This window comes from Myxine glutinosa, unplaced genomic scaffold (genome assembly GCF_964187855.1).
Source record: "Myxine glutinosa unplaced genomic scaffold, kmMyxGlut1.1 SCAFFOLD_2101, whole genome shotgun sequence".
Taxonomy (NCBI): domain Eukaryota; kingdom Metazoa; phylum Chordata; class Myxini; order Myxiniformes; family Myxinidae; genus Myxine; species Myxine glutinosa.
In genome coordinates, this window is record NW_027618196.1 from 66,536 (window position 1) to 82,191 (window position 15,656).

Here is a 15,656-nt window from a genome sequence, read left to right on the forward strand (position 1 = left end):
TATGGTTATTGTGCTTCAAGTCACAGCCTTTTCCCGGTGTGTACCCTGGTTAGAATAGGTACACCATATCCCTGCATGTCGTAAGAGGCGACAAAGAGGGTTGGCGTCAGGAAGGGCATCCGGCCATAAAAAACATTGCCTCAAAAAGAGAACCATTAGTGTAGCAGCATTGCAAACCTGTTGTGCATTTTGTGATACAAGCACCAAATTTGGTACACTAGTAGACTATCATATGAAAAGATCTGGATATTGGGCCATCTCAGATTCAGAGATTTGATTTTTGCAAGATTTCGATTCGATTGGGATCGAAGAGAACACCTTCTTCGTCTTCTGTACAGTGAAGTTGCCAGCCCTGAATTCTCTGGCTACATCTGGGTGCTTCATTGGGAGTGCAACCGTGTCCCTCAGGTGAACAGGGACCCACCTGGCATAGTGTGTGTGGTCTAAGGCATGGAACCATGGGACCAGTTCCGTCAGGGCATCAAGGTACGTCGTGAATGAAGCCTGCCGCAGAGAACGCACGTAGACCAGTACCAACATCTCTAGTTCCAGCACAGTTGCCCAGTACTGAAAGTTGGGAATGTCTTCTCCTCTCTGGTGACACCAGTCTTCGAACTCAGGCAGGTCTTCTGCATCATCAGCATATGTCATACAGTGGCGTTCATACGCACGGTGTTGCAGGATGTGCAGTGCCGCTGCAGTGATTTGATGAGCTCTTCTTGTGCGGGTGACGTGGGCAGCTCGTAGGAAGGAGTCGGCCGTCCCTGGCGTTGCAATCTCAGCTTGCAAAATCTGCAAATCTTGCAAAAATCAAATCTCTGAATCTGAGATGGCCCAATATCCAGATCTTTGCATAATATGATAGTCTACTAGTGTGCCAAATTTGGTGCTTGTATCACAAAATGCACAATTCTTTTGAATATTTGGGCTAAGCCGCCCCAATACATGACAATTACAAGTACATATGGGCAGGGTACAGCCCGAAGTGGAGATCGGTTTCTGAGGTTTGGGACATGGAATGTAGGGACAATGACAGGGAGATCAGGAGAAGTGGTGGAAGTATTGGTCAGAAGAAGAGTGGACATATGTTGTGTGCAAGAGACGAGATGGAAGGGAAGTGGTGTGAGAATGGTGAAGGGTTGGCAGGGACAGAAATACAAGTTTGTGTGGCAAGGGTGCCCGGAGGGCGTGAATGGTGTTGGTGTCCTGTTTTCTGAGGAGTTTGTAGACAGTGTGGTGAGTGTGACTAGAGTGAGTGATAGGTTGATGATGGTGAAAATGATGATTGGAAAGCTCTTGGTGAACGTCATCTCGGGATGTGCTCCGCAGGTTGGTCGGAGCGATGAAGAGAAGGACAAGTTCTGGTGTGCGATAGAGAAGCTGATGGAAAACGTGAAAGATGAGGAAGTTGTTGTGGTAGAAGGAGACCTAAATGGACATGTGGGAAGGAGTATGGACGGTTTTGAGGGAGTTCATGGGGGTTACGGATATCGTGTGAGAAATGGAGAAGGTGAAAGGATTTTGGAGTTTGCTGATAGAGCTGATTTGTTGATTTGTAATACTCAGTTCCAGAAAGGGGATAATAATCTTGTTACATGCACGTCAGGTGGGTCGACGACAACCGTTGACTACCTGATGGTGCGTAGGCGAGATCGGGGGCACCTCCGGGAGACAAAGGTGATCCCGGGGGAGGAGGCTGTTTCACAGCACCACTTGGTTGTCTGAGACAGAAGGGTGAAAGGTACGAGGAGAGCTCGGCGGGTGAAGTACCAACCGAGAATGAAGGTGTGGAGGTTGAAAGAGGTGACAGTAAGGGAGGCATTAAAAGAGAGGCTGTGTAGGGTAGAGGAAGATGTGGTTGAGCTTGAACGTGGTTGGATGTCAATGAAAGATAGTCTGTTGGGAGCCGTTGGTGAGGTATGTGGATGGACAAAAGGACCACCGAGGCACTCGGAAACATGGTGGTGGGATGAGGAAGTTGGAAAGAGGTTGACGAGAAGAGGAAGGAGTTCAAGGAGTGGCAGAAGGCGAAGGGTACGGGCGCAGAAAAAGCAGAGCATGAAAGTTATAAGGCAGCCAAGAAGGCTGCAAAGAAAGAGGTAGCAAAGGCGCAGGAGGCATGTAGGAAAATGTTCGGAGAAAGCTTGGATTCGGAAGAGGGTCAGAGAGCGGTATTCAGGATTGCAAAGCAGAGAGCGAAAGAGCGGTGTGATGTGTTGGGGGTGAGTAGCTTGAAGGATGAAGGGACAAATCGTTGTGGACCCACATGGAATTAAAGGAAGATGGAAAAGATATATGGAAATGCTGTTGAATACAGAGAATGAATGGGATGGCAACATAGAGAGTAACCCAGTTTTAGGACCGGCAGAGAAGATAACTGAGAAGGAAGTTGAGGAAGCGATAAAAGCAATAGAACCACCTTTAGAGGCCATTTTTCCCTGCAGAGCAGGGGTTGGCCTTTTTCGGGCACCATGGTCCCCCTTTTGAAGCAATGTTTTACGGCCGGATGCCCTTCCTGCCACGAACCCTGTTAGGCGACTCTTGCGACACACAGGGAAGCAATGAAGAGTAGAAAAGCGGGAGGGCTGACGGGAGTTGTGGGAGATATGTTGAAGGAAGCAGGAAGTTGGGGTGTGAAGAGAATGACAGAGATCTGTAATCTGGTGGTGAAAGAAGGCCGCATTCCAGTGGGTTGGGAACTGAGTACCCTCGTCCTCTATACAAGGGGAAAGGTGACCCTCTAGAGTGTGGCTTGTACCGAGCGATAAAGTTATTGGAGCATGGAATGAAGGTATTGGAAAGGGTGTTGGAGAGGAGGATAAGGAAGGTGAAGATCGACGAAATGCAGTTTGGATTTATGCCAGGAAGAGTAACGACAGACGCACTCTTTATTGTGAGGCAGTTGCAGGAGAAGTACATGGAGAAGAGGAAGAAGTCGTTTCTTGGGTTTGTTGATCTGCAGAAAGCATTCGATAGGGTTCCACGCAAATTATTGACATGGGCATTGAGGAAGTTAGGAGTGGAGGAATGGTTGATCAGAGTAGTGATGGCAATGTACAAAAGAGCGCGCACAGCTGTAAGGACGAAGGACGGGAACAGTGGTGAGTTTGAGGTGAAGGTGTGAGTGCATCAGGGGTCGGTACTAAGTCCACTACTATTTGTAGCTGTGATGGAGGTGCTGGCTCAGAACGTAAAGGAGGGTTGACTGTGGGAGTTGTTGTATGCAGATGATCTGGTGTTGATTGCGGAAAGTATGGATGGACTGAAGGAAAAGATGAACAAGTGGAAGGAATGTATGGAGACAAAAGGTCTGAAGGTGAATATAGGAAAGACGAAGGTGATGACAAGTGGTAAAGCATGTTGTGAGGTGGAAAGAACTGGGAAGTGGCCATGTGCTGTGTGCAGGAAGGGTGTCGGAGTGAACTCCATTCAATGTACAATGTGCGCTGAGTGGGTTCATCAAAAATGTAGTGGTCTGAGAGGGTCATCAACCAGAGTGGCAGCTACATTCAAATGTAAGGTGTGCACAGAGGGAGCTGCAGATGGAGGAAATGTTGAGTTGGATCTTGGAGACGGCGTGAAGCTGGAAGGTGTGAAAACATTTTGCTACCTCGGAGACATGCTGAATGGAGAAGGTGGATCAGACTCGGCAACGGTTGCAAGAGTGAGATGTGCATGGAAGAAGTTTCGGGAACTGAGTGGCGTGCTGATGAGGAGGGGAGTGTCGTTGAAGCTGAAGGGAAAGGTGTATGCTGCATGTGTGAGAAGTGTTATGATTTATGGGAGCGAGACATGGGTAATGAACGTAGAGCAGCAACCAAGGCTGGAAAGGGTGGAAATGCAAATGGTTCAGTGGATGTGCGGAGTATCGTTGAGAGAGGAAGACAAATGATGAATTGCGAAAGATGATGGGAATAGAGCCTGTGATTGATGCTGTGAAGAGGAACAGGTTGAGATGGTTTGGTCATGTGTTGAGGAAGGATGAAAGTGACTGGTTGAGAAGAGTGATGGAAATGAATGTAGAAGGAAGTAGAGGACGGGGAAGACTGAGAAAGACTTGGCTAAAGATGGTGGAAGAAGAAATACGGGCAAGGGGGTTAACAAGGAGCGATGCAGAAAATAGGGCAAAATGGAGAAGATTGCCATGGGGACCACAAGGCTAACCGCCGCTCTAGCAGGGAAAATGGCCTTAAAATGCATGTTGTTTGTTGTTGTTGCTTCAGGTCACAGCCTCAATTGAATCTGGGTGATGTGTGGTGACATATTGGATATGGAATTTGTCGACGATGCCCATGTTGTAGAGAAGGCATTCAGAGCTGTGGCTTCAAGCAATTAAAACACCCAACTTATTAGGTGTACCGGAAAGTAATGTCGTTTTTTAAACTGTGTATTCCTCTTTGAAAAACGACATTACTTTCCGGTGCACCTAATACATTATAGACCTTGCCTGATTGACTACTATTTGTCCCAACACAAATCTCGTGATTTTCTGATAAAATGATGATGCAAATGTCATTGAGATTACCAACACTTGGCTGCAAAAGCTAGCAGAATACTTCAATTTCTCTGGAAAAGACAGGAAACAACTACAAACAAGTACACAACAAGGCTGGATATGTTGAAAATTAATATCTGATATTGTGGCTTTTTCTTGTTCGATTGCCTCTTGTATAAACAGAAACATTTAGGCAAATGTGTTAATGAAATAACCAGAACTAAATTGTAAAGATCCAATCCAGATGAGCATAAGAAAGGAAATCAATTGTGGACCAGAAGTAAAGGCACCAATGAAAAGAAATATAAATAGCCCCGTGAGGGACTGATGGCTATTTCCGTCACTGTTTCTGATAAGATTTTAAAATAAATTACCTGAATTTGAGGTGAACCGCCCTCCCCTTTTACCCTCTTATAGAGGGGGGGGGGGGTCTGGATGGGGAGCACACAACCCCATTGACCCTTACTGTTCTGATGTATCACACAAATTTGGTCCATAATCGGTCACGTAGTTTGGAGGAAAATATGTTTTTGTGAATGAGGGAATAGGTGAGGGAGCCTGTGACCCTTTTTCAGGGGAGATGCGGCCATGAGGAGCACAATTTAAGGTTGGGCATGATCACAATGCCACATAGTCAGTTTGTTCTGGATCCGGTTGTCAGTGAGGAATTTATTTTGAATCCAATACGAATATTTGGGGTAAAACCCCCCTTTTAACCCTTTTGTTTGGGAGCATCCAGAAGGGGCGCACAAGCATGTGAGACCTTGCTGTCTTGATGCATCGTCCCAAATTTGGTCCATAATTGGTCGGGAAATTTGTGAGATGTTTTAGTGAAATGTAACGGAGGCACGTATGGCTGGACACCGGGACTCTGACGTTATTTTGGAGCAATAGACTAGAATTGAATGAGAAATTAAATAAATAAAAAGATTCGTTGAGATTGTAGTTATTGCTCGTTTGTACATTTCTGAAAAAGGTCAAGCGTTTAAAACAAAAAAAATTTTTTATAAAATAAAATAATTTAACTGACAAAGAGGGTAAATTCTGAGTTTCTGACATTTCATTTGAAACTTGCATAATCTGCCACCAAATATCTCACTTGTTTTGAGCTGAAGCCACTTTTTCTGTGTGAGATTTTGGAATGCTTTGCAAAGTCAATGGTGACCCCTTCGTTTGCTGCGTAGAATTGTTCTGCTGAGGTGGCACCCGATTTGTGCTCGTGACAAGAGGTCTCTTTGGTAAGTTGAACTTCAATGCTGCAGCCCCAGGAGCCTCTGCAAGATGAAAAAAAAAAAACCCCCCAAAAAAAAAAAACAACAACACCAATGTGAACGACTTAGAATTAGGACATTTCAATTAGGACACACGGACACACACGGACACACACACACACACACACACACACACGGACACACACGGACACACACACACAACCGGTCAAAGTTTTAGAACACCACAATTTTTCCAGTTTTTATTGAAATTTACGCAGTTGCATGTCCAGTGAATAACCTGAAATGGTACAAAGGTAAGCAGTAAACTGCTCGAGGTTTAAAAAAAGTTTAGGTTAGCAAAAACGGGAAAATAATGTCAATTGCACAGTTATATTGTCAAAAACGGCCTTCTTCCGGGAATAAGTAATGGGTTAACAACGTACAGGTGTTCTGCAGCAATGTAAGTAAATTAAGCCTTGAAAGTTGATGCAAACAATTCCTACAGGTGTCCCAACCTCTGCTGAATACTTTATTACAAACCCCACCCCCCTCCGATCTGTACAAAAGCAGTACAGACTGTTATTACACCCTCTGAAGCATTATTTCCTTTGTACCACACCCACAACACAGGACAACACAGACCCTGCACACACACACACACACACACACACACACACACACACACACACACACACACACACACACACACACACACACACACACACACACACACACACACACACACACACACACACACACACACACACACACACACATATATATATATATTGTTGCAGTTTTTAGAACCTTTATATGAAATTTAGTATTAAAATTCCTTATAAATAACCCCTGTGTACACTTCCCCTTTAATTGGCTGTTAATTGAAATGAGTGCACCTTAGTTAGTCCATGAACACCACGTAGGCCACCATAGGACCTTCTCAATAGTTATTTCATTAGTCTGTGTTTCAGTTAAGGCTATGTTCCCACTAGTCGATCTTACGTTGCACCAAATCAAATAAGATAGATCCCCTTTTCAATAGCCCCAAAACTCCATTGCCAGCAGCGTTGCCTCCATTGCCAGCAGCATTCGCCTCTATTACGCACGTGGTCAGCTCGGAGAAGAAGGGCGTTGCCCGCCCCTCGTCATCGTGGGCGGAGCCAGGAAGAGCCCGTGCCCACCAATCGGCACCGCGGAGAGTGCCCCGGTAGGCGTGCCCTCTTAGCCCGCGGCTTGATCTCGGGGAGGGCCATAAAAGGGTGACTGAGGGACTACTTATGCAGATGAGTGAGGGAGCACGCACTGAGAGTTCTGTGGAGGGAGGCGCATTGACCGAGTTGAGTTCTGGGGAGCAAGGCGCTTGAGAGAGGTACGAGCGAGAGAAGAGACGCTGCTTCAAACAGCCCCCAGCTCTGACGTGCTGCTGCGAGCAAACCTTGCCGTGTGGACCCGAGCGCGGAGTCGGCGGCCGCTCGCCTCCAGCCCTGCCGTCCTGTACGGAATCTAACCTCATCCTTCCAGCCCTGTGGTCCCACCTTCTTCTCCCTCCAGCCAATCCTACCTGCAATTCCCTATTCGTGTGAGTCTGTTTGTGTTGTCCTGTCTGGGTATAAGTAAGACTGTATAAGCTAAGGATTGCACTGTGTCTTCTTCTTCTTCTGTAAATTACTTTCGTTTCTTTCCTTCTCCTTTGGTTTCTTTGGTTGTGCAAATAATAGTAATAAATAACTGTTCCTTCTTACCTTTGGTTCCTTCTTTCTCATCCTATCACTTTCGTCCTGTCCCCTATTGAATATACGTGGCACGATTTGGCAGAACCGCTCAGAATCGGGTTAGTGTTGTTAACGGCTCGGATTTTGGATTGCTAAACCGCTCGGCAAACTCCATCTTGTCCGGGATTCGAGCGGAGTTACCCACCTGCCTTGTGGAGGGATTGGTGGAGGTGTATGGGATTCCCTTGACCAATCACCATGGCTAATCCCACCCCACAGGGGAGCGGGGTAGCTTCAGGATCGGAGACAGCCAGTGCAAAATACAAGGGGGATTAACCCCCCCCCCCCTTTTGTCAGGGGAGCGCCGTCCCCGTTTCCGTAACAATTGGTGTCGGGGAGTGGGATTTGAGGCCCGAACCAAATTTTTATATCTGAAAAAAAAATTTGGTCAAAATTACGAGCGGCCAAAATTTGGTATTAATATTCCAAATTAAGTCGTGCCATGGATGGTCAAGGCGATCGGATGCCGGTGGGGGTAGAAGAAGAGGGTTTAGAGTCAACCCAGGACCCCAGGGAGGAGGTGGGAGTAATGCGGGAGGAAGGCAATGAGGGTTCGGTAGCGGTGATTTCAGGCGCACAAGATGGCCGCCTCGCGCACGAGGTTGTAGCAGCACCAAATGGCGCCGCGCACGTGACCGCAGCAGCCGCGCCCACGGCGCCGATGAACTGGGACCTACTCATGCTGCAAATGCAGGCCTTCATGGTCAAGGCGAATGAGGAGAGGGAAAAGACCAGGGGGCTGGGAAGCCAAATTGAGCAAATGGGAAGCCAAATGGAGGGAATGGAAAGCAGAATGAGGGACGAAGCGAGGGGTACCAGTGAACGGTTGGGGCAACCAAATTGGGGAATTGAGGAATGATATGGGAAATCAAATCGGGAGGCTAGAAGCCAAATTTGAGGGTTTAGACAACAAATTTGAGGGATTAAACAACGGGATGAAAGGGGTGAAGAGTGGGTTAACGGGGCTAGAAGACAAGATGGAAGGCAAATTGAGGGAAATAGGGGAGCAATCCGCCTGGGAAATTAAACAGATGGGGAATCAGATTTAGGAGGTGAAAATCGGGTTGGAAGGTAAATTGGATGCCCAGGGGAATGATTTGGAACAGATGAGGGCGGCATCTACCAAAGAGATGGGAGAGATGGGGGAGGAGATAAGGCGAGGTGTGGGCGAAGAGGTCGCAGGGGTACGCGAGGAGGTAAAGCGGGGTGAGGAGCGCATGGAGAAAGAGGTGAGGAATAGTACGGCGAGGTTACAGGGGGGAATAGAAGACCTGACGCGGGGAGTAGAGCAGCTGACGGTGGGACAAAAGAAGTTAGGGGAGCAAGTGGAAAAGAACACGGCGGTAATCGGGGGGGGTTGAAGGCGACACAGAAAGAAATAAAAAAAGAACCGATAGCGACGAAGATGGAATGTCAGATGGTACACGAGGGGTTGACAAAGAGGTTGGACGAGGCAATGGAGACAAAAGAACGGGAAGTCAGGACGCAAATAGAAACGACCAAGGTGGCCTTAGAGGAAGAAATTGAAGGGGCGCACCGGGAAATAAAAGAGGCGAGACAGAAATTAGAGGAAGTGGAAGAGGGGGTAAGCAAAATTAAGAAGAGATGGAGGGAAACTAAGAAGGAGCTGAAGGAGGAAGTGATGGATTATGTACAAGGTCTGTGCTCAAATCGTGATGATGTACTTGCTAACCAGATAAAGAGTTTGCAGGTGGCGGAGGAGGAGCGAAGAAGAGGTGCCGAGGTGAGTGGCGATATACTCGGAAATGTATATGGTGTGAGGGTGTTGGTTTAGACAGTCGAGTTGGTCATGTTGGTTTGTCGAGCTTGGGTGTTGGTTTGGTTTGTCGAGCTTGGTGTTTGTCGAGCTTGGTGTTTGTCGAGCTTGGTGTTTGTCGAGCTTGGTTTGTCGAGCTTGGGTGTTGGTTTAGACCCGGGCGTTCGTGAGAGGCCGCTGGTGAGGTGTGTGACAGGTGCAGAGTGTGTGGAGAGAGGAGGTGTGCAAGGAGGTCCGACTATGGGGAATGCGAGGGGTATTGGTGAGCAAGAGTGTGCGCCGAGGAGTGAGTGTGCTGTCGAGAGTGAGGGTAAATGCACGACAGAGTGTGGTGGTGAGAGTGACATGGAGTACGAGTTGGTCATGGCAGGTGAGAAGGAATGCACACCTGGAATGGAAGAATGCACACCTGGAATGGTCGAGCGTGTGTGGGAATGTACACCTGAGTTGGTGGTGGCGCGGGTGCGAGAGGGCACATTGAAGCGTGTGATCGGGTGTGCAGAAGAGTGCACACCCATGGTTGTCACAGAGCATGTGACCGAGGAGTGGGCGCGAGGAGGTGTGTTGATGAAGTATGCGAACGACGAGTGTGTGCCAAGGTGTGCGGTGGTCAGGTGTGTAACAAAGTCTGTGAGCGGAATGAGTGTACCTGGGTGGTGTGTCGGAGAAGGTACAATAACGAAGTGTATGGAGACGCCGGGCTTGGTGAGTGTGAAAGGGGTCGCGTATGCGTGTGAGCCTGCAAGTGAAGCATCAACGTGGACCGGGGCAGCGTTTAGGGCGATGGATAGCTGACGCGAGCACTCGGTGCGCGGTGCGCTTTGTTGGCTGCGAGAACCGGCGGGGATCGGTGCAACGTGGCTCCTGTTCGGAGCGCCGCGCACGATCCGGGCCGGACCTCGCCCTGCACGGTCGCGTCCGCGCTCCGCTAAGCGGAGCGGGTGGCCTGGTGCGAGGGAAGGTAAAAAGGGTCGGGACGGCTCCCCCTTGTGGTTGCGGCGTTCCGGCTGGGCGAGATTGGGGCACCGGGCGGGAGACCGGACGGCTCCGCGCCGAGGTGGACCTTGGAATCTCGGCCCGAGTAAACCTCCTTCCCTGAACCGAGTGCCGGACGGATCCAACTGCAGGAAACGAACCACCCGCGTTCATTGCTCGGCTTGGCGAAGCCGAGCTTTGAGAATGTAAGACGCACCGAGGCTCAAGTTAATGGACATTTGGTAGGGATAGGGAATTGGTGATTGGCAAAATTGATGGGCAAGAATGATTGGCAGTGATTGGCAAATTTGATTGGCAGAAAATTGGATGGGCAAAATTGATAGTGAGAGATAGCCGATGTGGAGGGACGCAAATCTGCCATCCCTCACATCCCAAGTCCGGGTACATGAGCACTAGTTATGGGGTTTTGGCAGTGTAAGCTCGCCGAGGGAGGGTTTGGATAATGGATTAGGGATCTCGAGAAATGACCATAGGTGACATGAGTTAAGTAGCGACATGATACCTGTAGTAGGGGACGTAGGTAGATTAGCTGGTTGATAACGATGAGGGAGCGCGATAATATAAGGGGCGACCGGGGAGCGCGAGTTTCAGAAGGGAGTAGTCAGCTTAGATGATGCAGTGTGGGGCAGGAAGTTCTTTGTGGTGAGCGTGATGATTGAGTAGTGAGCAGAGCATTGTGAGTGTGGGGTGAATGGCATTGTTGTGAATGAAGAAGCCTGGGAGGAAGGAGGGTGCAGGAAGCACCAGGTGTGTGAGCACAGGTGTGCAAGTGAGTGAACAGGTGTATGGAGAATGGTTGAATGAATGGTCTGGAGTAAATGGAGTATGGAATTGAGTGAGTATGGTGGAAACTGTGGAGTGGAGTGGTTGGTGCGGGAGGAGTGGATGGGGAAGATGGACCCCCATCACAAATACCCGGGGAGGGTAGCTTAAGAGTTAGGTAGAGGGTATAGGTAAATTGTGGTTGGATATTGGCATCTGTGGTGCGTGTGGAAGAATGGTGGTTGGATGGGTGCATTAGTGACGTGGAAATGGCTGGGCGTGTGGCCTGTTAAAGGTATGGTTGGTTGAGCGCTCCGCCACTGTTAGTCCGTCGGCCAGGTGAGGCCGCAGGTAGGCTCTGGGAGCCAGTTAGAGTTGTTGTGGATGGGGCCCGAGGATCCGGAGGACGGACCCGGGTAGCCCAGTGCCAAAGAGGGCACCGAGGGGGTAAGTGCCAGGGAGGACCTTCCCCAGTTAGATAGGTTAGTGAGGAGCAGGTAAGCTCGGGAGACAACTTCAGTGGCGGAGGCACACAGGTAAGTAGACCTGTTAGGGGAGCCACACGACCCAGTCCTGAAATTGTGCGAAGGCACAGGGAGTTGAATCAGGGGAGTGAGACCCCAAATTGGTGAGCACCACAGTTTGGTCAATGGGAATTGGTTTTTAGAACCGCATAGAGTAAAACGGCCAATGGTTTGCCAGGGAAAGACCCCGGGTAGTGTAAAGTGTGTTAATGTCATTTAGAAAGTAGTTAGGATTAAGAATCTCCTCGCACCATCTACACCCACTCACCTGAGGTGACGACGGTGCTCCACACCGTGCCATGGCTTGTTGTTTATTTTTGTGCAAATGTTTTGGAAAGGTGAGACGCATCATGACGTGGGTGTGACCTTGTGCTGTTGTTCCATCTCTTCCGCCTTAAAAGGGATTGATGATGAATTGGTGATGGCAAATTTAGACATTGGGATTGTAACGAATTTGGAATTAGGGGAGATATGGGGAAGACGTGACACTAGAGACGAATTGGTAAATGTGTAGATTTTGTAAATATTGGGTAAGGGCAAGGGTAGAGTAGGTGACGGGGGTGGGGGGGGGGGGAGGGTGGCGTACGTTAGGAACAAGCTTTCTCACTTCGCTCTCCGTGTGCGCACCTCCCTCTGCATTACCTTGATTGATGTGTACCCTTGTGACCTTACCCCTCGCTAACGCTGCCTGCTTTGTTTTCCTTCCCCCCCCATGGACCGTGCTCTCTGGGTACTGAGGGAGAGCGTGCGGGAGCCGCAATTGTGTGCCCGAATCCCCGCAACCAGCTGCCTGGATCCATGCACCACTTATGGACCGCACATTTTGCGGACATGCACCACGATATGGACCACGGTTCGGTGGCCGAGCACCACATATGGACCACACGTTTTGTGGCATGGCCCCTCTGCTGGGACCGGCCAGGTTGGCCAGAGAAAGATCTTGCTTGCGGACCACGGAGAGGTGGCCCCCTTTTTGCCCTACAGGTGGACCACCCATAGCTGGCCCCTGTTGGCTATAAATTAAAAATGGACATGCTTTGTGCTTTTTTATTCATTATTGCAAATAGGCAGCAAGCCACAAGAGTGAACACCAAGAACGACAACATCTGGAAGAGACGACGGCCAGCAGAGGGAGCAGCAGAGCAAGAGAGGACCACCAGTTGTGTTTTTTGTTTTTTTGTGTTGTGCAATGTCGCACTGGATGGTGCGTGACTGTGCATTTTGGTGCTTTGGTGTTTATTGGTGCTGGTGCGTCGATGCAGTGCATGCTGTCTCCTCCCTCCCACAGGATTTTCTTTTTGTCTCCTAAAAGGAAAACTGACAGGTCCTGGGTTGCGTTTGTAAATAATCAAATAATGTCACTTGTAAATAATGCTCCCCACCGTTCATGTTTAGTTTGAGAATTAATTCCGCAATTCGGTTAATTGTGGGCGTGAATCTGTTAGGTAGGGTGCAACGTAATAGGGGGACATATTTATTGGTGTTTTAAAACTGTCACACTCAGGGTCAGGTTAATTGTAGAGGGAACTACACCTGAGTGAGTGAGTGTCACATTAAGTTAAAGTTTTCGGGCCGGGACGTCCCGTGAGGAATGAGGGTGCTGTGTTGCAGTTTTTAGAACCTTCACATGAAATTTAGTATTAAAATTCCTTATAAATAACCCCTGTGTACATTTCCCCTTTAATTGGCTGTTAATTGAAATGAGTGCACCTCAGTTAGTCCATAAACACCACGTAGGCCACCATAGGACCTTCTCAATAGTTATTTCATTCGTCTGTGTTTCAGTTAAGGCTATGTTCCCACTAGTCGATCTTACTTTGCACCAAATCAAATAAGATAGATCCCCTTTTCAATAGCCCCAAAACTCCATTGCCAGCAGCGTTGCCTCCATTGCCAGTAGCATTCGCCTCCATTACGCACGTGGTCAGCTCGGAGAAGAAGGGCGTTGCCCGCCCCTTGTCATGGTGGGCGGAGCCAGGAAGAGCCCGTGCCCACCAGTCGGCACCGCGGAGAGCGACTCAGTAGGCGTGCCCTCTTAGCCCGCGGCTTGATCTCGGGGAGGGCCATAAAAGGGTGACTGAGGGACTGCTTATGCAGATGAGTGAGGGAGCACGCACTGAGAGTTCTGTGGAGGGAGGCGCATTGACTGAGTTGAGTTCTGGGGAGGAAGGCGCTTGAGAGAGAGGTACGAGCGAGAGGAGAGATGCTGCTTCAAACAGCCCCCAGCCACGAGCAGCTCTGACGTGCTGCTTCGAGCAAACCTTGCCGTGTGGACCCAAGCGCGGAGAGTCGGCGGCCGCTCGCCTCCAGCCCTGCCGTCCTGTACGGAATCGAACCTCATCCCTCCAGCCCTGTGGTCCCACCTTCTTCTCCCTCCAGCCAATCCTACCTGCAATTCCCTATTCGTGTGAGTCTGTTTGTGTTGTCCTGTCTGGGTACAAGTAAGACTGTATAAGCTAACGATTGCACTGTCTTCTTCTTCTTCTGTAAATTACTTTCGTTTCTTTACTTCTCCTTTGGTTTCTTTGGTTGTGAAAATGATAGTAATAAATACCTGTTCCTTCTTACCTTTGGTTCCTTCTTTCTCATCCGATCGCTTTCGTCCTGTCCCCTTTTGAATATACGTGGCACGATTTGGCAGAACCGCTCAGAATCGGGTTAGTGTTGTTAACGGCTCGGATTTCGGATTGCGAAACCGCTCGGCAAACTCCATCTTGTCCGGGATTCGAGCTGAGTTACCCACCTGCCTTGTGGAGGGATTGGCGGAGGTGTTCGGGAATCCCTTGACCAATCACCTCGGCCAATCCCAGCCCACAGGGGAGCGGGGTAGCTTCAGGATCAGAGACGGCCAGTGCAAAATACAAGGGGGATTAACACCCCGCCCCCCCCCCCCCTTTGGTCAGGGGAGCGCCGTCCCCGTTTCCGTAACAATATATATCTATATATATAAAGCAGTAAAGTATGTTTGTTTGTTTGTCCTCTTATAACTCGAGAACTACTCATCGCAGAGAAAAACCAAAGGAATATTCAGAATCAGTACGTCTCAGAGCAACTACAGCACACCTTAAATTTTTTTTAAAACTTCGGGTTTTAAAATTAGCATATTAGCGCAGAAGCGCTAGCAGAAGAGGGAGGGAATCGAAGGGAGGGAGCGCAGCGCTTCGCAGCGCCAGCGCTTCTGTTTGCGTAATGGTGCACAGGCGGTTCTCACTCTTGCGCATGCGCAAATGCGCTGTTCCGATGCTTCATGTTCCTGCAAAGACTTTGGCGCATGCGCAAATGACGACACATGGGCCACTGTATGTTCGTTTAATACGTACGCGCTTTGATGGGCGGGGCGTATGGCGTTCATGAAATGGTCGAATGCGGAAGTGCTTGAAGCCGTTGCGAGCGACTCGCACGATCTCTTGTCATGGTCCACAAGATCATCACAGAGACGTGCAGCTTTCAGCATTACGAGATATGATCGAGACATAACTTTTGAGACCAGTCCCAGCCTTCGAGGCCCCGTGGTTGGTTCAGACGACCCCGACAAAGGACGTGTTGGATTTTATCGCGAGCCGATTCGAGCGCCGACGTGCCGGCGAACAAAACCAGTCATATCTTTTTAACGCGTGGTGCGATTTTTACAAAATAAACTTTTTCTTGAAGGGCTGAACCGTGCGCTCACAACGATACCGAGTTTGACCCTGGGAGAGCCGTTTTGCGCCGGCAAAGGCGCCTTGTTTTCCGTGATGACCATGTCGTGCTGCATAGATTACCATAAATTATAATATATTACCGGCGGCGCTTTCCGTGACGTCACGGCTCACTTAATTGCAATTATCTCTGGGATTCCTTGGCCGAATCGTACCAACTTCTATATATATAAAGCAGTAAAGTATGTTTGTTTGTCCTCTTATAACTCGAGAACTACTCATCGCAGAGAAAAACCAAAGGCATATTCGGAATCAGTACGTCTCAGAGCAACTACAGCACACCTTAAATTTTAAAAAACTTTGGGTTGAAGAAACGCAGAAACGCTAGCAGAAGAGGGAGGGAATCGAAGGGAGGGAATCGAAGGGAGGGAGCGCAGCGCTGCCTCTAGCGCTTCGCAGCGCCAGCGCTTCTGTTAGCGTA

General features: G+C 49.1%; 1 protein-coding gene across 2 annotated transcripts in view; it reads right to left on the reverse strand.

Annotated features, from left to right (window-relative positions):
- Positions 1–5,769, reverse strand: part of LENG8 (leukocyte receptor cluster member 8) — a gene marked incomplete at its 5' end in the record, with an annotated part of 44,021 nt that extends 38,252 nt beyond the window's left edge. For both annotated transcript variants that reach the window (XM_078769336.1, XM_078769334.1), the window contains 1 exon segment: positions 5,595–5,769. In XM_078769336.1, coding sequence (XP_078625462.1) covers positions 5,595–5,769 — 175 coding nt within the window.
- Positions 5,770–15,656: the final 9,887 nt, after the last annotated feature.